Source organism: Glycine max, chromosome 9 (assembly GCF_000004515.6).
Source record: "Glycine max cultivar Williams 82 chromosome 9, Glycine_max_v4.0, whole genome shotgun sequence".
Lineage (NCBI taxonomy): Eukaryota > Viridiplantae > Streptophyta > Magnoliopsida > Fabales > Fabaceae > Glycine > Glycine max.
The window spans coordinates 513014-538848 of NC_038245.2; the positions used below are offsets into that span (position 1 = coordinate 513014).

Sequence of the window (25835 nt, forward strand, 5' to 3'; positions counted from 1 at the left end):
GTCGTTAATGGTGTCTCATTCAATACTCTTCTCTGGTTTACGTAGTATTCACTTTCCTGCAAAGATGCCAATGTGATACGTGATGATGACTCATGTCTTGGTCTTTGCTCTCAAATTTTTTGAGGTTGCTGCCATTAATTCAATCTACAACACAAATACACTAAGACGCGTTGACCTCTCTTCTATCACGTGTATGTTGCTTGTGCTGTAATGTGTGATTGAAATTTGAATCTCTTTTGTAAAATGTTTCATGGATATCCAATTAATGTTAATTTTTTAAAGATGGTTTTCAATTGAAATGGATGTTGAATCTCTCATTCTAAAAGGAATCCTAAAAGTCAATATTTTTTCATGATATTAATTTCAACGACCGTTCAAAACCTTCATCAAATATCATAAATAATCATCTTAAAATAAAATATTTTTATAGTAAAATCATGAGATTAATTATTGTAACATAAAACATCAAAATTGATTTTGTCCCTCTCAACGAAATATTCTCCATACACATATTCAATGAATTAAACTTCTACTCATTTACTTAAGAAATATACTTATTTACCAACTATGTTAGATATAATTGATTGACACGTGACTTCTAACATACCAAAAAAAGAAAGTTACTTTAAAAAAAAGGCTAAAATCATATTTTTCTTTTTAGAAAAAAAGAAGCCGTGCTATAAAAAAATGAATTTTGAAAAGAACAATTAACTTTCCGATTTATTAGTCGCTATTGTTGAGCACGGTTACTTATTATGTTGAGTGCTTTTGATAATATAATTATTCTATGTGAAACATCATTATTTATTTTTATACGTAAATTTATTTTTTAATGTTTAATAATTACTGATTAAAAAAACAATAACAACTTTTAACATTATTTGATGTGACGTATGCATAGACTAATTAAAGTGTCCTTTCAAAAAAGACTAATTAAAGTGTGACACTAAGTTGAGATATATGACTAATGATACTAATAAAATTCGGTATAGTTAATAAATAATTGAGTTATTTAAACATGTTAATTAAAATTTAACGTTTGATACATAAAAAATGTTAAAGATAAAATTTATGTCTTCGAAATTTATATTTTTTTAAAGTTAGTATGAGAGCGGGCGCGTTATATCCTGATTTAAAAAATGATGTATGCACGTTAATAAAAGCATGCAAAGTTATAAATCATCATGCATATGCATGATTCAAAAGTCGAAATAAGTTCAACCGTCACTTTCATCTGCTACTCTCAAATCAAAACATGTCTCAGTTTATATATAATGTCTCTCGCAAGGACAAATGTTTGAAATTAATTTTTCAACAAAAATAATAAGGGCATTGAAAACATAGCACAGTACTTAACCCTGTGTTTTGTTGACAAGAAAAAAAAAATAGTAAGAGAAACCTTGAAAATCCGAGTTGAAAGAAAATAGTTTTTTTTATTATAATAGTATGCAAAGTTTTTACTTTTTATCATATACGTACTAACTAATAGTAATATGAAAATTAGTTTAGAAACTTTTTTAGTATGTGTGGCAATAGTTTGATATACGTACTATGCTCATATTTGATGTACAGGTACAAGATAAAAATGATACTAATAGTATATATCGATCTTATATTTCTTTTTTGTACTAAAATATGCATATAAGCATAATGTATCATATTATAAATAATAATTAAAAAATACCTACAGAGACTAATTAATCTAATACCAATTCATTATGAAATAATATTTTTGTAATGTTTGATGCAAATTAAATTTGCTATGGGGGATTAAGTTACTTTAGAAGTCATTTTTGGTAAAATTAGTTTATTCAATAACTCTTTGTATATGTTAAATGCTGATAAACTATTGAATATTTTAATATTATCTTAACGACCATGTAGGTTAAAATTTAAATAAACGAGACATTTGTAATTATATAATTATTCAATAACTCTTTATAATTTACATTTAATTATATTTTAAAATGTATATTATATGTCAAATTAATTTTATTTGATAAAGTGCCGAATAGTTTCAATTTTTTAAAAAAAAATTACAGACTTAATCTACTCAATAATATTTTTTTAATTAAATGGTTAGATGATTGAAATTTAATGTATACTTAAAGTTATTGAATAAAATAACTGTGTAAAAAATTAATCATGAAATAACTTGATCAACTTGTTCTTTATATAAATATTCTCTCACACACAAATTTAATTTGGATACACTATTAATGTGGTTTTTTTTACATTATATATCAACTGATTAAAAAACACTCTAAAAAACTTTTAAAATAATTATTACATAAATCAACATTTTCAATTATATAACAATTAGTAATTAAATAATAACGTAAAAACCATTCTCAGACTTATAACATATAAGACACACACCTTTATTTTTCACTATTGATTAATGATTCAAAAATTTATACATTACCAAATAAAAAAATTAACGATTGTTTGATCAATTTTGGCAGTTTCATTATAGTATTCTTTTTATAGTTTTTATTTTAATCAGCAGAAATTTTCTTTTTTATAGTGAAAATCCTTTTAAAAATTACTTTATAGTGGAAAAAAATAATTAAAGCGTACTTACAATTTATATTTTTACATTGACATTTAATTATAAATTATTATATATGATAAGATTGTCACTTTTTGTAATAATTCATTATTAAAAAATATAATGATTTATCAAAATTAAGTTAAAAAATAATTACAACAAAACCACGTTGACTTATAGGATTATTTATGGAATTTTTTTATTAAGAAAATCAATCACTTTACAAATTATTAGAAATATATATATAATGATATTGGAACAAATATAATAGGCAATAACTTGGAGTTTTAAATACATTATACCAGTAGACAATTAACTTAGAGTTTTAAATACATACATTATCTAAAAAATTATTTAAAAATGGTTTTTTTACACTAAATAGTAGTAGTGAATATACCGATAAATTGTAAAGCGAGCAGACATCAAACTATCCAAATTAACTTAGATTGTGTTTGTCTTTGGTTCTCCTGAAAAAAATAAGAAGTTTGTATAATGAAATACGCGTATGTTCTTTTTACGTGCAAATTAGATCATCATTGATATTATTATTATTACTATTTTACTTTTGACCAAGATATCCATAATAACTAGCTAGGATGTAAGAAAAACAAATAATAGTTATATAAAATTCGAAGATCGATCAATTTCAAGCTTACTAATTGAATACATGGTTTTATTATACTGTCGCATATGATCGTAAACTTTTATGCATTGCATTTGAAAGATTATGGGTGGTTCACATTTTTATTCACATTTTTTCATGGGGCAGGCGCTGTATGATGATAAAGTGTAACTTTCTTAAGTAGAGCTTTCATTTGCTTCATTAATCGATACAATTCGATTTTTCTTTTACACAAACGGTACAATTCGAAGTTAATTTTGATAAGTTTGAGTTTTAGAAATTAAATGTGATGTATTTTGAGAATAATGTGTTTGGTAATTAACTCTGTTAGTTTTAAGCTACTTTAATTAGTTTATAATTTAGTTTGACAAAAACAAAATTATTTAATATGTGTATTTATTTTAATAATTTCTAATTTATTTCCATAAGTTACTTCAACTTGCTTATAAAAATAAGTTATAGTTTATTTTGTTTTCTTCTTCCTTTCTATCTTCACTATTTTTTCTAAGTATATATTTTTTAACTTATAAATCAAATAACTAAGTGTGTCTTTTTTATATTTATCAACTAGCTTATTTTCTAATCTTATAAATTACTTTTCAACTCCTAGTTGGTGCATGTGTTTTGTAAGTCACTTTAGTCACTATTAACCTAATTTAACTATCTTATAAAGTGTATTTGTTTGGTAAAATTAACTTATAATCTACAATGATGGTGATGATAATAATACTAATGATGGTGATTAATTGATGATGTTGGCAATAATTATGATGATAATAATTGTGAGTATTTTTTTTTAATCAAGTTTTACTTATTTTTTGGGTAAACTCTGAATTTATTAATATTTTATTTATTCTGATGAATTTGAGGGTTAAGAGAAAAAAATTGTGAGTATCTAATGATAAGAACAATGCTAATGATTAATAATAGTGATAATGTTAATATGTAACTCTTTTGAAAGAGATAATGAAAATAATCACCACGTAAAACAACAAGTAATTTTTATACTACAAATAAACACAAAAAATGCTTTAAAAAATATGAGTTAAAACTAATTTAAACATTTTGTTACCCAAATCATATTTCGTTTTTAAATTTGTATCTGAAAACAAAAAATTTACAATTACCTCGTTCAAATTTTTTTGTGTGCATCCTCCAACAATCCTTTAAATATATAGTTTATATCAAGAAAGTAAAGTTCAATGATATTTTTTTTTAAAAAAAAAAACATAGCTAGTTGAGAAAGTCAAGATTAAACAAAAAGGAAAATTTAATAAAAATTAAAGAAAAAAAGGAAATAATAATTTAAAGTTTAAAAACATAGAAATTAATAAATATCAAATAAAAGTAAAATATATCCTTTTAAAATATATTATACTAAGAAAAAAGTAAAGTAATAAATATGCTTATATTCAAGAGTCAAAATTCAAATTTATGAAATAAGATTTATTATTAATGATCATTTAATATCCTCCCATGACTGACCTATGAGTTAAAATCTCACTTAATAATGTAGATATTCAAATGTATAATTATTTTGAAATTATATTTTATGTGTTGTTAGTGGATTTTTTTTTTTTTATATGAAGTTAAAATATAACACAGTGGTGTAGTTTATAATGTTAGTTTTTTATTATTTCAGAAGTTTATAATATTAGATAAGAAGAAAAATAATCCAAAAAATGTGTAAACGAAAAGTAGGTATAAAAATTATAATTAAAAGGAAACAATAATTAGAATCAATAATTTAATATTTTAAAAATATAAAAAGTAAATGTTAAATAAAAGTAAAAATTATATCCCTATAAAAATATTATAAGAAAAAAGTAAAATAAAGAATATCCTCATATTCAATACTATAAACTTAAATTTATAATGCAAGAGTTTTTTTTTTTAAGCAATATAAGACTTATTATTAATGATCATTTAATATCCTCTTATGACTGACCTATGGTTTTAAATCTAACTTAATATTGTAGATATCCAAATGCAAACGGAATTAATGATAATTTAAATTAACAATTAAAAATTTCTAGTTAACCTTTATATGTAGTGTTATGAATTAATCCATTTTTTTACACCTGAGTTATTAATCCATTTTTATTAAAATAAGATATCACAATTGATTATACTACAGTATTACACAAGATTAATTATTAACTAATTAGATGGTAGCCTGCTCAGTTTCCGATGTCGATGTAACTAACTATATTAAGCTTATTTAAATAAATTACTTTCATTAAAGAAATTTGATCACTAATTCAATTATATTTGAAACTTTCACATTTTAAATTTTACTTATATAGTAGTATAAACAGGCTCTAACAAATGAGACTTTGCCAATTTGGACGCTAGATGGCTGCGGTCTGCCTATATGCTTACATCAAATGATTAAAATCTGATAACATAGTTAAGACAAACACTTAACTATTTATCATCATCATTCCCTTAAATTTCATATTACGTGCTGATCGGGAATATTTACATTCTGATCTTACATTAATACACATCCAAATCTTTTAAATTTTTTTCTCAAGCAGGCATATACACTTATTTACCGTTGATTTTCAAGTTTTAACTACACACGGTTGCGATTTGAATGCACACACATTCTTTAATCATAACTAATAATTAATCTCCCATCATTCAAATTACAATTACAATTACAATTAATCTTCTTCTTATCATATCCTCGTAGGGCACGTGAGAGGGATGTGACTAGAAGAGGGAGAAAAGAAAGAAAAAAACTACACAAAAATGGCACGAAGACAAGAGAAACTGGGAAAGCTGAAATGGCAGAGTTTGGAGGGTAAAAGCCCGAAAGGTTTAGAATGAGAATGTGGAAACGGAAGCCAGAAAATCCAAAACCCCAGAGGGGAAAAAAGTTGAGGGACCCACCTTGACTGCATCCCATTTCACATTATTATTTTTTGGTTTATTTTAACTAAAAAGTTCATGTAAGTTGGATGTTTGAGTTTAGTAAATCAAAATATGTCTTAATTTATTAAACGCTTACAAATTCAATCACCATTAATAAAACTCTCACGTAGGTAATTGCATTCAAATTCACGTTTTTGTGGATCTGATTCTTACTAATTGAATAAAACTTTTGTTGTTGGTTTTATATTATTTCCTTCATTTTTATACATAAGATTTAAGTTTAAAATAATATTTGTTTTTTTAATAAAATTCAATTTATAATATTCTTAATATTAATTATTTTTAAATCAAAATTCTCTTATTAAAAAAATAAAATATGTCAACAAGTCATTGAAAGATAAAAGTATTAATAACAAAAATAATTTTAAAAAAATTATAAATTTAAAGATAAATTTATTATTATTAATTATTTTTTTTAAAATTTAATAAATTGGGTAATTGAGTCCTTATATTAACCGATGGACTATTATTATTATTATTTTGGTGAATTTATTATTATTAGTACGTACAGAATATTATAGTATTTTTTGTATACTAAGATTATTATTACTTGTCTTGTTTTGTTATTTTGGCCGACACGCAGAAACTCACACACTGAACACTCTCGTGCTGCTTTTGCTTATGATATTCTCTCTCTTCATTAGACTGAGCAAGCTTCGAATCTCCAATATCTGTCCCTTTCTTTAATGGCCTTGCCTTGTACAACCAGTCGCGATCTGAAACTCAACTACTGCTTCTACTTCTACTTCTACTTCTACTTCTTCTTTCGCCTCCATGATACTCTGCATGTGCCTCTCCGCACCTGAACCACGCTTCTGAACGCAATGGCTCGTCCTAGTTTCCCTCTTGCTCTCTGTTTCTCTTTCATCTTCGTTGCTCTTCCTCTTTCCCTCGCCACCACTGACCCTTCTGATGGTAATATATTATTATTGTTGTTCTTTCTCCGTTTTTTTTTGTTGGAGTGATCATTCTGCGGTTGATTGATGTGATCGGTGTTGAATGACTTAATCTGTATGGTTTTGAGATAAAGTTTGGATTTTGTGTTGAGGACATTGGATTTTTGGGGCTTGATTTTGTTTTGTTAACTCTGGGTGAATAGGGAGTGTTGTAATGCAAATAATGAAGTTACGGGTGGGTGTTTTTTCATTCAAAACACGGTCTTTTTTTATTTTTGCTCTCTGTTGGTAGTTTTTATTGTTTTTTTTTTCTGTTGCAGTTCAAGCTCTTGAGGTCATGTACAATGTGTTGAATAGTCCAACTCAGCTAACGGGTTGGAAAATCGGTGGTGGTGATCCATGTGGAGAGTCATGGAAAGGGGTAACGTGTGAGGGATCAGCCGTTGTTTCCATGTAAGAGATTCACTTTATATTGCACATTTCTGATTTATTTATTTTATATGTTTGTTTGTTGTTTAAAAATTTGTTTTGCAATCAAGGTTTTAAATTGTGGTTGGGGTTTTGTTGCAATGGGAAATTGCTGCAGACAAATGTGGCTGATTCGCTATGCGGTCGCTGCCGCGAGTCTGAAAGACTTGATGTCATGGCTAAAATCGCAGTCGCTGACCGTTTTTTAAAACCTTGATTGTGGTTGAGAAAACTAACTGATCTCTCTGTTGTGATGCTGGATAGTAAACTCTCAGGTTTAGGACTCGATGGGACTCTGGGGTACTTGCTTTCAGACCTTATGTCACTCAGAGACCTGTGAGATAATTTTATTCTGTTGTTTTGTGCTGCACTATACATAATCTTCATTGTTTTGATATATGCTGGTAAACTGGTTATTGGTTTTTTAATTCTTATTTTTGTGTTTTTGTAGTGACTTAAGTGATAACAAGATCCATGATACAATTCCCTACCAGTTGCCGCCCAATCTTACAAGCCTGTAATGTTTGCCTACAATTACACGCTCATTTCATTTTGTTGATCATTTTCACTTTTCTACTTTATTTGAAATGTTAATTATTTTTTTCTGTTGCTGAACTGTGCCATTGCTTTTCAATTGGGACAATCAGGAATTTTGCAAGAAATAATTTATCTGGAAATCTTCCTTATTCCATTTCTGCCATGGGTTCACTCAATTATTTGTAAGTTTCTTTTGAATGTACACATTTTTATTTCATAATATTCAATTGGATCATACGTTGGAGCGCACTTACTGTATTTTCTTGTGGTTTTTAGGAATTTAAGCAATAATGCACTCTCCATGACAGTTGGTGATATATTTGCTAGTCTTCAAGATCTTGGCACCCTGTAAGATATCTTACATAGTTTCTTCATTCCACTTTCCCATCATTTATTTCATTTTCTTAGTGTTCTGACTAAGAAAATAATGCTTACTGTACTGATTTGTGGCCATGGTTAATCAATTTCGATGCTCTTCTTTTTTCGAAATATATGAACAGACGTTTTTTGTTGGCTGAATCAGAGGGACTTTTAACTTTTAGGTTTGAGCTATTATTGGTTTTGAGTTCAATTTTTTTAGTTTTGGATTGGACTCTGACCATGTTCATGGATTGACTTAATACTTGAACTGCATGGTCATTTTTTTTATTAATCATATATCAGGATTCAAATTCATTTACCATATTAACATAAAGTTTATGTTCCAATGGAAATCCCTTCACTAGTGAGAGGAATAGTTTCATTCTGAAACCTTTTATAGTCATTGGTTGTTTTGATAATTATAACTGACTAACTAATAGTAGTTTTATGATGGATTCTATTTGATGATTGGTTGCATTCATTGTCATTGACATAGGGATCTATCATTCAATAACTTCTCTGGGGATCTTCCTCCTTCAGTTGGTGCATTGGCCAATCTTTCTTCTCTGTAAGTTGGATGATGTTTTAATTGATGAACTGGTAGAAATTTTCAGTAAATGTTAATTTAATGCTTATCGAAATTCTTTTGTAGTTTCTTGCAGAAGAACCAGTTGACTGGTTCTCTTAGTGCTCTCGTTGGTTTGCCTTTGGATACTTTGTAAGTTCTTCACCCTTTGGGCCTTGAATTATCTGCATTCAGTTTCTAATGTTGCTCTATACTTTTCCAGAAATGTTGCAAACAATAATTTCAGTGGATGGATACCCCATGAGCTTAGTTCCATCCATAATTTCATGTAAGTATTATGGATTGTTGTTTGAAATGCCTATCTGTTTTCTAATGCATAGCTTCAGCAATGTGGTTAATGTGACTCTTTAAATATTAACTAGATACGATGGAAATTCTTTTGAGAACCGTCCTGCTCCTCTTCCGCCGACAGTTACTTCACCTCCTCCCAGTGGATCTCATAGACGTCATCATTCTGGATCTGGTTCACATAATAAAACACAAGCTTCTGATAATGAAAAATCTAATGGCCATAAGGGTTTGACAGTGGGGGCTGTCATAGGCATTGTTTTAGGTTCAGTACTGGTGGCTGCTATTGTGTTCCTTGCTCTTGTTTTCTGTATCCGAAAGCAAAAGGGGAAGAAAAAGGGTGCAAGAAATTTTAGTGGGAGCCTTCCTCGTGGAGTTATTAATGGTGATTTCCCTTTCTTTTTGTTTCCATATATATATATTATGATTCTGTAATTTGGTTTCTTTGTCAAAATGTAGTTTAAAATGGTATGTGCATTAGTTTACTCCAATCTTTGTTGAATGTTGATATTTGGAGGCACTAAAGGTGGAAACTATAAAGTAAGGTGTTTATAAGGCCAAATTGAGAGAAATTGGGATTTGGAGCTTTGTATTTGGTGTAAATTCCATGCATAGAGCATTTGCTCCATTATAGTTTTATAGCATGCTTGGTTTAACGTCAGCTAAGTGTAGATGCATGTCAAGACCAAGGCATTACATTGTAGCATCTGTGTAAACTTGAGATTTGACGTGAATGTGCTGAAAAAATGCCCATATCAAACGTGCAAGCAAACACCCACTTAATTACATCTGTTTTGTATTAAAAATGGTATAGTGGAATTTTTCTTTATTCTCTTACAAAATTCATTTGCATTACCCTTTGAATCTGTTTTTGTAAATGCTCCTTCACTTCATAATCATTACTATTTATTTATTGTTTTGAGCTTAAGGGTGGTATATATGCATCCTAACCAGTTCAGCTTTTCTTTTGGGTTTTGTGCTTTCAGTAACTCCTCAGATGCAAGAGCAGAGGGTAAAAAGTGCTGCTGTTGTTACAGATCTCAAGCCTCGTCCAGCAGAAAATGTGACAGTTGAGAGGGTAGCTGTAAAAAGTGGATCTGTAAAGCAGATGAAATCCCCTATAACTTCTACATCATACACAGTTGCTTCTCTCCAAAGTGCAACAAATAGCTTTAGTCAAGAATTTATTATTGGTGAAGGTTCTCTTGGCCGAGTTTACAGGGCTGATTTTCCAAATGGAAAGGTAACCTTTTAGTGTTGCATTTGTTATCAACCTTCCTACTGCATTTTTGGAATTTATTCTTGTTATGTATGGAACAAAAATGCCTATTAAATTACCAGCTGGATCTTCAATTGGTTGAACCAGTTCTTGATGATTTATAGACATTTTTCTTCATCAGTAATTTTGGTTTTGCTGCATTTTAAATAATGTTTCTTTTTTCCTCTTTTGTTGTTTTTAACCTTTAATTTGGTTTGAATTTTTAATTTTTTTTATTATCATTATATTTGTAGCATATATGTTGTGCAATCACAAGTAATGAAATATTTGGCTTCATAGTGCCTCTTTATTCACTAAGGCTGCACAATGATCCATCTACTCTCTGCCTATCTCTTCATTTTCTTTTTTTATTATGGCTATTTTTTATTTTCTTATGAATTTGAACTTGGAGAAAATTATTTTTATCCCTATAAAATAAAAGCTATGGACACTATAATATGTTATTATGCTAATGGTTCCGATATTTGCTTATGTTTAGGTAATGGCTATTAAGAAGATCGACAACTCAGCTTTGTCATTACAGGAGGAAGACAATTTTCTTGAAGCTGTTTCAAATATGTCACGCTTGCGGCACCCAAACATTGTGACATTGGCTGGATATTGTGCAGAGCATGGCCAACGACTTCTAGTTTATGAGTATATAGCAAATGGAAATCTGCATGACATGCTCCATTTTGCTGAAGATAGCAGCAAGGATTTGTCTTGGAATGCCCGTGTACGCATAGCACTTGGCACAGCCCGGGCTTTAGAGTATGTTTCATTCACATCTGACATATTAAGTCTCTCTTTGGCATGGCCTTGACTGGCTACCCGACCCCCCTGTTTTTCCCTCAAGTAGAGTGAGTTAGCATATCACATTCAGGCTAATTTCTTGAGTTATGCTTTGTATGTCAGGTACCTGCATGAAGTGTGCTTGCCTTCTGTTGTACATAGAAATTTCAAATCTGCAAATATATTACTTGATGAGGAGCTCAATCCTCACCTGTCTGACTGTGGTTTAGCTGCTTTGACACCAAACACTGAGCGGCAGGTTGGAGAAGAAGCTTTTGTTTCCTTCATGCACAGCTGAACATTGTTTTTGTATCTTTTATTTCTCACTTCTTTGATTACCATCATTGAGTTTTAACAGGTATCAACTCAGATGGTCGGTTCATTTGGTTATAGTGCTCCTGAGTTTGCATTATCTGGAGTATACACTGTAAAAAGTGATGTTTACAGCTTTGGGGTGGTTATGCTGGAACTATTGACTGGTCGGAAGCCACTTGACAGGTGAGCCTACCATACTTGATGTAAAGAAATCATGTCCATCACTTAAATGTTTATCCTTCATTATTATCTTTCTTTTCTGTATGGCTTCTTACATTCATTTGTAATTTTTGCAAGTTTAGTTCACGGGTTCGATCAGAGCAGTCACTTGTGAGGTGGGCTACACCACAACTCCATGATATAGATGCCTTGGCCAAAATGGTTGATCCTACTTTGAACGGCATGTATCCTGCAAAGTCACTGTCACGCTTTGCTGATATCATTGCCCTCTGTGTTCAGGTAAAGCTTCTCTAATGACCAAATGAACAACAAATGGCTAGCAACTTGTTTTAGTACCTATTCCATTTACTGCACTCGTGCATTTATTTCTGCACTATAGTTTAGTCTTTATAATAGGGCAAATGCTAACTGGTACCAAAGGGCATTAGTTAAGGGAAACGAAAGTAGAAATTTTTTATTGAATGAAATGGAGGAGTGCCTCTAGTGTTATATGTGACAAAAAGTACTGCTCAAGTTTAAGTATTGCTATATGAAACCAAGTGTTGGGCATAAAATACCAACAAAACAATAAGATTCATATAGTAGACATATTAGACAAGGTTAGGAATGAATGCATTAAAGAGAAAGTTGAGGTAGCATCTACTTTAGAAAAAGTGGTAGAATCTTGCCTTACGAGGTATGGACATGTGTGGAAAAGTCCAACGAGAACGAGGTCCACTAAGAAGACTAGATCAGATGGAGGGTAGTCCTACTACTAGAGGTAAAGGGAAATGCAGAAATTTGGGACAAGAGTAAGAATGAGTGCATTAGAGGGAAAGTTGAGGTAGCATGGACAGTCCTGTTAGAGGTAAATGAAAACCGAGAAGAACTATTGGCAAATCTATTAAGAAGATAATAAAGTTGAATGGATTGTTTATAGACACTATTCACTAGAGAACATCACGGCTTGATTGTTTGATTTGTGTTGCTCATTCCACCTAGTGGGACAAAGGTTTGATTGTTGTCAATTTTCATTGTAAAGTAGTAGTACAAGCCATTTGACACTTGCTTTTTCAAGTAATTAAATGCATTCAATAGGGTCTATTTAATGCAACCTTAACGGGACCCTTGTAATAATTGGCATTGTTGACCAAATGGTGCACGTAAACTTAGTTGGTGTTGTTGCAATCATCATAATTCTTCAAAAGATGTTACTAATGATTTTGATTGTGTGCACAGCCGGAACCCGAATTTCGACCTCCGATGTCTGAGGTGGTGCAAGCATTGGTTCGGTTAGTGCAAAGAGCAAGTGTGGTTAAAAGACGACCAAGTGAGGAATCTGGTTTTGGTCACAAGACCCCAGACCATGATGCCATGGACATGTCATTTTAAATGTCATAGTGCCTCTAGTGATCTTTTGCAATTTTGTGCAGTTTCCCGGCTAAAAAATTACTACTACAAAAACACTGGAAGTAAGGAGTAGAAAAGTTTGTGAAAATGTATCATCAATCAAAAACAAATTCTAGATACTAATTACGCGTTGGAATTTTTCACACACCATTTAACACTATGGAAAATAAGCTGTATATTTTAATTGATTTGCCATGCTGTAATATAATGTAATTTAATTGAAAGTCCATTACTATTATTATTATTATTATTAATATTATTTCTTGCCTTGATGCAAAATAGGTTTTATAAAAAAAAAAATTGTATTACGAACGAACTTTATGAGTTATAGGCTTTGTTGGCATGCACTGATGAAATTCCAACTACCGACACAATCACATAAAAGGCCTCGGAAAAGGGAGTGGATGCTATTTGTAATGAGTTGGATTATTATTATTATTATTATTATTATTATTATTATTATTATTATGACGGTGCATGCATTTGGACGGGTCCTACTTTTTGTTGTTCCCTAATTGTATTCCATTCCCACCCTCTCAATGAAACAAGCATTTGGCGTTTTCCTATCCATTTTTAGCACTTTGTTGTTTTCTTCTTCTGCATGGCCTTGGAATGATTTTTAATTTACAGATAAGTCCTTTTCCTTTTTAATTAGACCGTGTTTGGGAACCCTTGGGACGTTCACACGGTTCAAAATATGAAATGGAGAATTGAAAATTTGTGTAGAAAGCGAGTTTGGTTGGTTCGAACAGATAATCACTCTTGTGATTTCTGGGCCTCAGTGCCATGCCTCAATAAACAATTTGGTGAGATTTTATGGTGAATATACGTTACAACTTACAACATGAAGCACACCAATTATAATCGGTTTGATTTCCATGTTTATCTTTTTTTTTTTTCAATATGATCGATCCTGATCACCCTTTCATTTTTTTAAAGAAAAAACTTTGAATTCATATATAATGTATAATTACACATTACTATGTAGACTCTTCTTCTACTTTTGTCTTTTTCCCCATTTATTTTGACCTTTTTATGTAGTTTTTTAAGTATCTTTGATTATGTTCATTATATATCTTCTTTATCATATTTTAGATAAATAAATTAATCAGATGTATAAGATTATAATTTAAATACATATTTTAATAAAAAAATATCAATACTTAGAATTGATCTAATTATTGTCTAAAATTATTGAAGAATAAAGAACCTTCTCAGTTTGAACTTTAAAGTAATACAAAATTTAAAACTTAAACATGAAAAACGAAGATAATATATGAGGATAAAAACTAAAAAATATGATAAGTTTTTTTATCACGACCAAAAAATTTGGACTTTATGACTAGTAAGAGTTAGAAACATTACCCTACCGAAGCCTATCACATACCCTTTCTTTTTTATTCAATTCAAAAATACGTGTTTCATTAATATAAACACAGTTTGTTAAGTCTCAATCTCATTATACAAGACAATTTCAGAATTTTGATGATTCTAGAAACTTTAACAATATTACATTTAGTTTATAGGAAGCATATCAAGTAAAAGATGATAGTGTGCGTTGAGCAAATTTAAATGGATGATTAAGATTAAAACTAATTAAAACGATTTTGATAATTTGTGAATAGATGTAAGATTAAAATTTATGCCACTTACCTCTCAAGTTCTCATTAGATAGGCCTCCTATTTTTATTACACTTCTAAATTTTATGACAATCATGACAAATCATCCTACCAGGAAGCAAAACTTAAGAATGCCAACTTTAGTCATTATTTGAAATGTTATAAACTACTAAAGGGTGATCTTTTCAACTTAATGATAAAGTATCTAAAATGATACTTGCGGACCAAAACTAATGATGTGGCGTTAGCCATGAACTTGAGAATAGAAATAAGTATCTCATTATAATAAATTAAGGTGATATAGGAAATAAAAAATTAAATTTGCTTCGCTTCATTCTTTTTCCAAATGATGGAATAAAATATTTGTTCCATTTTATTATAAAAAATTACCCAAACAATGAAACGGTACTTTTAATCCATCCGATTCCAACCCATTAGCTCTGTTATATTATAATATATTGTTTCATTCTCTACTACCAATCCAAACATAACCTAAAATAATTATCAAGTTTCTATTAAAAGAAAAATAGTTTTGCTAAGAAATTCAAGAGATTATTGTTGATACGAAACATAAATTTTCTCACTAATATAGATGTTTTTACTGTTGTATCAAGATCAGCACAATATAGATGCCATTACTTGCCATCATGTAACGGATAGGAAAATATGATAAGAGAAGCCCAACTAAGGTCTTGGTGATTGCACTGCACACATTGAAGTGATTTACAACCTCAGGGCCTCAAAACTATAGTCTTGCTCCGGCAGACTGCATTGTGACTAAGAAGCACCAATAAGTAAGGAAGCATCCAAGAGGGTAAAAAGGCACCAAACTTTTGAACAGCCACACCCTTGGTGCTGCCTAATCCAATTAAACCATTGAAAGCCAAAGACAAACTATATTGGTTAAATTCATGAATGAAGGACACTAGGTCATGAATGATGTACAGGTTTATCAGATCCTATGCATGTGAAAGAATTGAAAAATGAGATTCAACCACCGGAAAACAAGATAAACCTAATCACATGAACGTCAAATTTCGATCATCAAGTTCCTAAGTTCCAACCTTCAACATGGGCAAAATGGCATAACTTGCCTAACTTATGTAATTAAAACAGACACCTCGTACCAAAGATATTCTCATTGGATCTTTTTATGTTGCTACAGAAATGTTCCTATTTCCGAGTAAATGAAGCGAAGCACAATAAAAAGTTACAGCCTCAACGATTTATTGGAGTATGCATGCGCTCAACAATTTTGCTCACAGCAGCTCGGGACATCACCAATGTATCATGCAGCAAAATGCTGTAGACATTCAAGCCCTACAAAAAAATGTTAAACAAAGGAAATTTCAACATTATTTGTGGTTTATGCACATGAAAAATCGCCACATAATGATTGTTATGAAATATGGCAGAGCTCGTGGAGGAAGAAAATGATCTGAAAGAAAAATGAAATTGTTTTAATTGAATGAAAAATGTATACAAATGAGAGCTTATATACTAAGTCCTTATAAACTCTATTTTAGTCATATCTATAATCGATGTGAGATCTCAACACAATCTCTCACCCAGGGATGGATGTCTAGACTAGAGTGTGAAGATTGCACTGCAAAAGCTGCGAGCCAGTTTTTTTTTTTTTTTTTTACAATCGAAGTTGAAGTTGACCCAATATCAAATCTATAATAGGCTCTGCTACCATTCATCTTGAATTTAGGCTAGGCGTAATTAACCCTAAATGCTAGCATCTGCTCATGAAGTGAGGATTACCCAAACCCTTATAGCTCTCTACTTTAGCCATATCTATGGTCAATGTGAAATTTCAACAGTAGCTATTGATTATTAATCCATGTATCTGATCCCACCAAGTATAAGGCTTGGTAAATGTTTTGGCTCCCAGAAGCATAACATAAATTTCAAATGAAATTTACAATGTAAAGTTCCATTTGAGCTATGACAGAAGCAACGTGGATAAAATACAAACTTACAATGGAGGGAAGTACGTTAACATAGTGTAGATTTTGTGTAGATAATTTTAACTTTTCATCTATAGCGCCATCTACAAGCAGCAGTTTCTTGGTATCCTCCATTTGATTGTAATAATTCACAATATTCTTGGTTTTATGTGTGGGAACCGCCAGATCCTCAAAAACAAGAAGCTGTATAAAAAAAAATTACCCAGAGATTAGTGTACATTAGCATGAAGAAACTCTTATTTAAACATATAATGCAAGAGCAAACCAATAAATAAGGATTACAAACAGTACACACAAGATAATTATGGGATAAAAAAAAACTTATGTGAAAAGAGCTAAAAGAATACGCAATCTAGTATATCCCACTAGAATCACGACAAAGGCATTTTGGTAATGTAAACTACAGCCTATGATGAGGATAGGGATACATGCCCAAAAGAACCATGCAACTCAAACTCACATTAAGAAAGCACTAAAGGACATGACAGCCGACATATATAGTAGCATTTCCCTTTTGTGATTTGAATTATTTTCTAGTGTCCAGTACTCCAGTTACACTTCTTTATATGGTTTTACTGTATTATTTAGTCGCATGACTAGCTTGCCACCTTTTAACAACCAGATTCTATAGTGCCAAGTTTAGCGGGGGCATGTATTTTGAGCATTGCTTAGTAAAGTACAGTTAACATAAAGGGGGCATGTATTTTGAGCATTGTTTAGTAAAGTACAGTTAACATAAATGATCGCAAGGGACTTTGCACTCAGATGCCATGTGTTAACTCTAGAACCCTGACTCTTTGGTTCCTACTTAATTCCCCATACACCCAACCACAATTCTGTGAAGATATTGCAGTCTATTTTTTGTCTCTACACATGTGGTGTTCATTTGAAAGAACATCCTGCAGTTGATTACTTTTAAAATAAATGAAATATGTTAACATTAAATGATATGATTCAAAAGTCAAAGAGGGAATAAAACAAATATGATCGTCAATCAAGAAGGTTGAGGCTGAGAACATTCATATGAAATATTAAATGCAAACCTACTACACAATGCACTTCACTAAATGATACCTTTAATTTCAATATTTATATCAATATCAATAACAAAAGAAACCCTTAAAAGAAATAATAATATCCTGTATCTTGGCAGTTAGGCTGCTAAATCGTTAAATAAACAATATACTTGCATATATTAAAAACAAAATCTTCCAGAAGTGAAAACTGAAAAATTACACTATATTGACTATTAGCAAGAATGTACACTCATGCAGCAGATAGAATAATTTAGGGAAGGTAACACTTTTTATTTTTTGATGGTGAGTGGGGACACGGGTTGGGGAGGAGACTTGCCTTTCCTTCTGCTGCACGAGCTGATAAAGCAATCTTCAGCCCTAGACGTCGAACCTTCTTATTGACTTTGAAAGCATGGCTTCGGGGCTTAGGGCCATGCATGGTGGCACCACCCCTGAACTGTTACCATTCATTAAGTTTGTTAATTTCAACTGCTAAAAATGGACAATAAGAACACAAAAAAATGAGAAGAAAGAAGGAATAAAGATGGACTAGCAAGTAATGAGCAGAATGCTTCACTACCTGAGGCCCACGCAATGAACCATGCCTTGCTCTACCAGTTCCCTTTTGATTCCAAGGTTTTCTCCCAGTGCCACTGACCTCACTGATAGTTTTTGTTGAGTGAGTCCCCTGTTGATCAAATCAGTTATCAATAAGGAAATACATAACATTCTCATGGAGAGTTTTCATAGCTAAATTTAGATCCGCTAGATAAATTATATATCCAAATACTGTTTTCAACTAATAAATGAAAAAGCATTGTGGAAACATTTCAAACTTTAAAAAATTGAATAGACATGCCAAATCGTAGTTTTGTCCCAAACCCAAATGCTTGTCTCCCCCCCCCCCCCCCCCAATCCCAATTTCCTATTCAACTCCATCCCCGTAATCAATTTCCGTGCAAATCCAAGTGAAAAAAGGGGGGAAATGATTACGTATCTCCATCATTTAACAACAGAATACATCCCACAATTGCTAAGCCAATATAGAAAAAAATCGTCATCTTGCCTAAGAAATACAGCATTTCCACTGGATTGCACATGTCCAATGACAATGACAAACAAGCATTAAATTTCAAAATATGAAGCAGTCACTACCTGTTGTCGTTTTGCAAGCTGCCACCTAACAACACGATGAATAATGTCCTTCCGAATAGGCAAATCAAAAACATCTCCAGGTAAAACCATATAGCCCTTGTCTTCATTATGAAAGTTGGTTACTGGAATTAAAAGATCCTGGCAAAGCCCTACATCATAATCAACCGGATTAATGACAATCTTGGTCTCTTGGATCTTATTGAGACATCAATCAGCACATGCCGCCATAAAGACTAGACAGTTTGTCATGAAAGACGGTAGGTAGTGAAGAAAACAGAGAAATAATCAAAGATGCACTCAAAATTTTGATTAGTAATAAGGAGAATCCTAACCAGTGACACTATGGTACATACTACATAGTTTATATGGAAGAGTGTTACTTATGCACCTCCACCAAGATTTCCTGCAACCCCACCATGATTTCCAATAATAACAAGGTTATGGCCCTACATGCAGTTAAGAACTAGAGAAAGCAATTGCTAACTTACATAGGATATTAAGTATATAATTTTAGTGGAGGACACAAAAGTTAAACCTAGCCGCAAATTCCTTTAATTTCAGAGCAGAAGCAGATCATTAAGCATGCATAAAATATTAAGTTCTGACTCGCAGGATCCATTTGAGAACAAAGCTATAGAAAATGTCAAGGAATAGTTACATAATGCATTCATTGAATCTAACTTTAGGCATAAACATGTTCTTAAGTTCTGAGTCTTCTGACATGTAATATACATAGAAATACATTCAGTCAATTAGATCATTGGAGAAAATTATGCATCTTCAACCTATTCATCAGAAGACTGCCAAGAAGTATAACTAAAGAAGAACCCTAAACCCTAAAGGAGAATAAAAACATTGACATGGAAGATATTAGTCTAGATCATAGAAAATGGACAAGAACAAAAAATTATCCCATATCTCAATAATCTAAACAACACTGGAATGCACACCTGGCTGTCAGTTGATTAATCTCCTTTCAGAAATAAATATCAAAATCAGCAAAATGAAGCACTGGTATATTGTATATTTATGTACAAAATCCTAGAAATTATCCTTCATACCAATAGTACGCTCGGATGTTGCCAGAATCTTTTTGGACAATAAATCAGACGGAAATGCACTATCATCATCTCCGGGAGTTAAAATAGAAGTAGAAAACTGCCGGACCATGGACCCGACCTACATTTAAAAACACTACGCCACATTATTAAAGAATAATCAGTAAACAACCAGCATAAGAGAGAACTTCATTGATTAATCCTTCATCCTGAAAGAAATTGCAAATATAGAAGAAAAAACAAATGCAATCGCAATGTACCAAAGAACGATCTGCAGAAAACATTCTCTCCCCAGATAAACCGCCGCATACATCTGTGTACAAAAATAAAATAATCGTATATATAAATATTCACAAAAGCAAAAACAAATTTCGAATTGGCGGCAAATGACAACTCTCTACAATTAAGAAACTACATGAAGGTCTTACCACGTGGTTTATAAATAGAGGCAAACCCAGGTGAATCAAAGTAACATCGTCCTAGTGAATGCAAGGACCCAGAAGAACAACGTAGGATCCTTTTGGAAATCAACGCTGCCATAACTGACCCAACAATCTTCACTAGATTGCACCTTCCATTCGAAATCCAGAGCAGAGGCCACGGTAAGAATAAAGCTTAAAATTAGTTTAAGTGCTCAAAATAAAGCAGATAAGGAACTGAGACATTTCATCAAACACATTGGACGCAACTTAAATTCGCACAACCAACTGCCACATAACATATCTAACAGTATTTTCACCACAAATAGGCCCCTCAAAACAGTGTGAAAAGTAAAAACAGGTATCAAACACAATCTGATGCTACTTCAACCACTGAGCATGATATGAGGAAAAAAGAAAAAGAGTTACTGTTTTGAGGATTTAGTTAGTTGCTGCCCCAAAATTTTGCTCAGAAGAAGAATCTGAACTTTGTCCTGTTCATGACTGCATCTCCGTCTATGCCTCCATGGAAGCTGCTCCCGAGCTCGTTAACGTTTACAAAGGGTGGCTCTGATTAATGGGCCTCTCTGGGCTATTAGGTTAAAAACGGGCTTGAATTTAGACTTTTTAGCCCAACAATTATTTTCTTACTTACTTGGCTTTCTTTATTTATTTTTTGTTACACTTGACTTTCTTTATTTGTTATTTTCGGCTTGGAAAAACATTAGACATGTTAGTCAATTTTCTATATTCTATAGATTTGTGTTTAGACTTTTATGCCTTGAATACCTTCTTTTTCTTTCATGTATTATCGTTTAAAAACAATCATATTTGAGATATAGTGAATGTTAAATGTAGTTACCTCTCTTAATAAAAAAATTAAATCTTGTTTTATCACATTTGGAGAAACTAACTTATTCCTGTTATATTGACACCATTCTTTTTTATTCATCGTTTGGTAAATAAATAGTCCCTTTCTACAACTATAAGCGGTGTACAGCCTTATTTTTTTTATCATTCAAACAAAATCAATTATCATTAATATGGGTACAAGAAATACCCTTCACTGTTACAAAATCAACCAAATCAGAATAAAACAATATTTATCACTTTAGAAGCCGACCTTCATAATGCCTTCATTGAATCAGAATCTTCAGAAGCTGTAAATCTTGTCAATGGAGGTAAAAAAAAACCACCTAAGACATCATTTGATTAAATTAACCGGTTTCCAAGGGGGCAAAAATGTGGGTGTACTTCCTACCGGAAAAAAAATAAAAATCGGAGGTACACGTAATATGTACGAGCATTGAAAGTTTCAGTAAAAAAATAAGAGCATTGAAACTGAATTCATGAGTCAAGGAAAAACGGTTCCAATCTCGTTTAAATCTGAGCACACGCCCAAACTATATGTCTAATGATTGCTAAATAAAAAACTAATTAATTATAAACATTTTTTTTTTGGTAAGGGAAAAAAATAAAAATAAAAAACTGTAACTTGCTTTGCTGTATTAATTTCAATATACTTTAATTAATATAAAAATTCACAAATAGTTAACTCTCCACATTTTTTTTCTTCTCAATTTCAATATAAATGGCATTTTTCTTTTTTCTTTTGATAGAAGCAAGTCTCTAGTAGGTTTTTTTTTTTTGAAAAAAGTTTCTAGTAGATAACATCATTTCCTTACACAAACATTTTCAATTAAAAAATTATTAAAATATAACTTAATGTGGAGGCAACCGCGACTAATGTTCAAGACCAAAAATGTGGAGACATTCTCGGGAACTCAGGAAAACAAGTATTACTTTGAACTCTAAAACAAAACTTGGTGGTGAACTGCTAAGATAGATATCCAAACAGACTTGTCAACAAAATTGGGCAAATTTGAGATGTTAAGTGTAGCTTCCAATCGAAAAACCTCAGTTATGCCCAGAAACACTATGATAGCTTGATCTTCTTTCAAGGTCCTTCATTGTTATTCAGAGCTTGCAATAATTTCAACTGAATTAACTGTCTTCCATTGTCATCAGCTAATGATCATCTTGTTCAAAAACTCAGCTTGCTCGGGAAAATACTCCATCAATTCATCCTTTGTCACCCAGACATGATCCTCACATTTTCCAATGTTGAATTTGTTTTTAGCAATAACTTGAGACTTGAAGAAGAATCTCTGGCAGAAGATTTCAGCAAAGAGAAAGAATAAGCAAGTACAATAAATTTTCACATGAAGAGGCAAGTATAACATATTGAAAGATGCCAACCTTCCATTAATAGACCAGAAGTACCACAAAGTTCCTATAAAATATACCTTAAAAGATGTGGATCTAGACTGGTCTTCTGTAGGCTGAACAACCGTATGGGCCATTGGAGCATTTCCAACAAAATATGTATTAGAAAGATCTCCTAAGACTGACTTCAATGCAGACTCTGCACACTGCAAAATTTCAAAAGTTAACAGGGAAAAGAAGAAAAAGAAATAAGAAGAGGAAATCCATATAATAATGTTAAAACTTAACCTTGCGCATGTTGTCCTCGGATTCATAAACTTTCTCAGGAAAATGCCACACAGGCTTCCCGCTTGGAGCACCATATGCAATACCATAGAGGAGAAGGTATAGTCTTCTATCAAGAGCTCTTTGTAATGACCTAAGTATACAAGTAATAACAAGAGAATACTTCATTGGAGAAATCACAAGTATTGACATGATGGTTGCTCTTGTATAGAATTCATTTTCCTTCATAAATTCCAAAAATTGAAATAAAACATTTTCTTACTGTAAATTACACATGTGGTCAGTCTACTCAAATTGTTTACCTTCGATCATTGTTTTTGTCAGCTTCAGTGACTCGTGGTGCTGGCACATAGTCAATCTGATAATCACCTTTCCCCCTGGAAGTAATATAATTTTCATGAGAATATATGAAAAGAAGGAACTATCTGTATTGCTAGCTGTGTATCAATGCATGCATGTGGAAAACGAGAATCAGAGAAAGAGGCAAAAAGAATATGAAACATTTTTGTCATTGCATCATAATCACAGCCAGTGAGTCAGATCTAGCAAAACAAGTTAAATAATTGTTAATCATATCATTAACTTTATAGGGTTTGTTGAGATCCTACATCAACTAAAGATATGGCCAATGTAGTCATTATAAGGCTTGGGCAATCCTCACCTAACAAGCTAGTTTTGTGAGATTGCGTTAGGCGCCTTAAGCCAAATTTTGTGAGATTGAGTTACGCACTTAATCGAAATTTAAGAATACTAATACTAGATCATAACTCTAATTAAATAAGGAAACAAATCATCAAATATAAATAAATATGGAGACAATCCTAACTCCTACGAGAGACTAGATTACAATAAAATATAATCAAGATATCACTAGATACTTTTTCATTTATTCTAACAAATAGTTTTTGACTTTTGTTTAGTTGTCTATTGTCTTTTTATTCCCCTCTTATGTATAATAGTTTTGATATTTTGCTGGTCTTGAGGAAGAAGGAAATATTTTTTTACACAGTATAGCAAACTAGCAATACGCTCAATGATTCTTTCCCATTTTCTATGGAATAAATAGATAAATGCCTTCCTTACAGCCATTTGAGAGAATTCACATAAAATAGAACTTTAACAGAGAAAACAATTATGTTGGTTATATAACTATCATCTTTTACTATTCAAGTATTTATCTTTTCAAGTCTCATGAAACTTATAAATATATTTGTTGTATATACAATATTAAAGTCCCATCTAATGATCTCTCTCTTTTAAATTAAGTTTAAATAACCAAAAAATTAAAACTATAGACATAATCTTGTCACTTTATACCTTGCATCAGATTTGTCTAGAAATTCATCAGGATATCTGCGTTGATATTGTTGTCGCCATCGAAACCTAACCATTCAAACCCCAGGAAAAAAATAGAAAAAAAGATACAGTTAGTATAGCAATCACTGCTAAAACAGGTTCTTCAAGTTTACCAAGCAAACCACAACAAAGTCATTCAACCAAGAAATATTAATAGCAACTCCTCGTGTTTGAAGCCATAACCTCATTTTTTCCATCTTTAAAATTAGAAGAGGAAGAACTCAAGAAAATGCTGATAATATTACATATTACTTATTTTTTTATTTCATATAATTTGAGCAAACTTCAGCTTGACATGACATCATTTCCTTCCCTACGGTCCTCCAACAGCAGCACACCTTTTTTTCTTGAAAAGTGGATTAATATATTCTACAACTACATAGGATTAATATCTTCTATGACAGTATGACTACAAATCCAAGACTAAATAAAGGCCAAATACCCAATTCATTATATCTTAGGTATATTTTTTTTTATCCAAGCAGAGCATAATATCAAAGTCAATGAAACCAGAGAGAAAGTTACGAGAATTCTTGAAATGCATAGACTACAGGGTCAATTTTGGGAATGACCACTGGCAGTCTCTCAAAGAGCACAGAAGCAACAAGGTTCTCAGAGCTTGTGCTGAACCCTCGCTTTGTCAAGAGAGGTCGAACCAATGACATCTTCATCCTGGATGTATGCAGAACCATTAGATGCACAAAAAGAATCAAAACAAATAAATGAACAAATGGAGAGGGAAAATATTTTCTATTATCAATTTCATTATTACTGTTTCTTATAGATGCCTTTACAGCTTGTTCCCAGTGCAATCAACACAAAAATAATATTTCTCAGCTGCTGCTGCTATTCACAACAAAATAGCACATGGTTTATGGTTTCAAAAAATTGGCATCTTTTACTCTAATGTCACATATCAGTACTAACAATTAACATTTGTCAAATTTGCCACTAACAAAAAACTAACAATTAACAACTAACATTTGCCGATAAAACACAAAAATCAGTACTGAAATTTCAAAACAAAATCTCAGTAAAGACAGCACTAACTAGTAACAACATAAGCTTGAAATTCTCTTGATTTCATGTTATATCTAAACCCGACAGTGATTTAAAAATAGAAGAAATAAATATCTAAGAAAACAATTTGGTAACTTAAACTGTCCCAGACGCAACATAAATTGAGAAGTTTCCAACGCAAATAATGAATTCGATGCAACTCTGTTTGACTTCTGTAATGGCGTTGGGGATTTCCTTTGGATCAGAAAGGGGGATACAAAGCAGAGATAAAAGCAATAGCAATGCCCAAATAGAGAAAGAAAAGAGCTTTCTTACGTTAAGCAAAGAATGGAAGCGTATCAGCCCGCAATATCATTCCATTCTTCGGGACAATATGAGATAGCTGTTGCAGCAATGGCAACTGGAGAAGTGAACAAGGGTTTTGGAAGTAGGAGAGAGAGAGGGGGGCAAAAGCAAAAAACATCAAGGATTAAACGATGACGTTTACAACTCACTTAATATTTTTTTAATAAATAACGTTTAATT

General features: G+C 31.5%; 3 protein-coding genes across 3 annotated transcripts; 1 reads left to right on the forward strand and 2 right to left on the reverse strand.

Moving 5' to 3' along the window:
- The first annotated feature begins 6676 nt into the window (after positions 1 to 6676).
- Positions 6677 to 13406, forward strand: LOC100781455 (protein STRUBBELIG-RECEPTOR FAMILY 8). The gene is made up of 16 exons (XM_006586699.3): positions 6677 to 7028; positions 7330 to 7462; positions 7742 to 7813; positions 7929 to 7994; positions 8125 to 8196; positions 8291 to 8362; positions 8871 to 8942; positions 9027 to 9092; positions 9163 to 9228; positions 9323 to 9633; positions 10235 to 10491; positions 11006 to 11277; positions 11422 to 11557; positions 11657 to 11796; positions 11916 to 12072; positions 13012 to 13406. The coding sequence occupies exons 1-16, from the start codon at positions 6938 to 6940 to the stop codon at positions 13162 to 13164; spliced, it is 2136 nt and encodes a 711-aa protein (XP_006586762.1). The 5' UTR covers positions 6677 to 6937; the 3' UTR covers positions 13165 to 13406.
- Positions 13407 to 15812: 2406 nt separating this feature from the next.
- LOC100784680 (50S ribosomal protein L4) lies at positions 15813 to 21013 on the reverse strand. Its single transcript, XM_003534634.4, has 9 exons — positions 20853 to 21013; positions 20433 to 20575; positions 20265 to 20317; positions 20008 to 20125; positions 18947 to 19095; positions 18372 to 18479; positions 18129 to 18248; positions 16788 to 16958; positions 15813 to 16122 (listed from the first exon to the last, which is right to left on the reverse strand). Exons 2-9 carry the CDS (start codon positions 20542 to 20544, stop codon positions 16021 to 16023), a joined length of 933 nt encoding a protein of 310 aa, XP_003534682.1. The 5' UTR covers positions 20545 to 20575; positions 20853 to 21013; the 3' UTR covers positions 15813 to 16020.
- A 1106-nt stretch (positions 21014 to 22119) lies between these two features.
- Positions 22120 to 25750, reverse strand: LOC100787337 (39S ribosomal protein L46, mitochondrial-like). The gene is made up of 7 exons (NM_001361139.1): positions 25626 to 25750; positions 24816 to 24962; positions 24252 to 24317; positions 23237 to 23311; positions 22938 to 23067; positions 22730 to 22855; positions 22120 to 22591 (listed from the first exon to the last, which is right to left on the reverse strand). The coding sequence occupies exons 2-7, from the start codon at positions 24959 to 24961 to the stop codon at positions 22448 to 22450; spliced, it is 687 nt and encodes a 228-aa protein (NP_001348068.1). The 5' UTR covers position 24962; positions 25626 to 25750; the 3' UTR covers positions 22120 to 22447.
- Between the last annotated feature and the right edge of the window lie 85 nt (positions 25751 to 25835).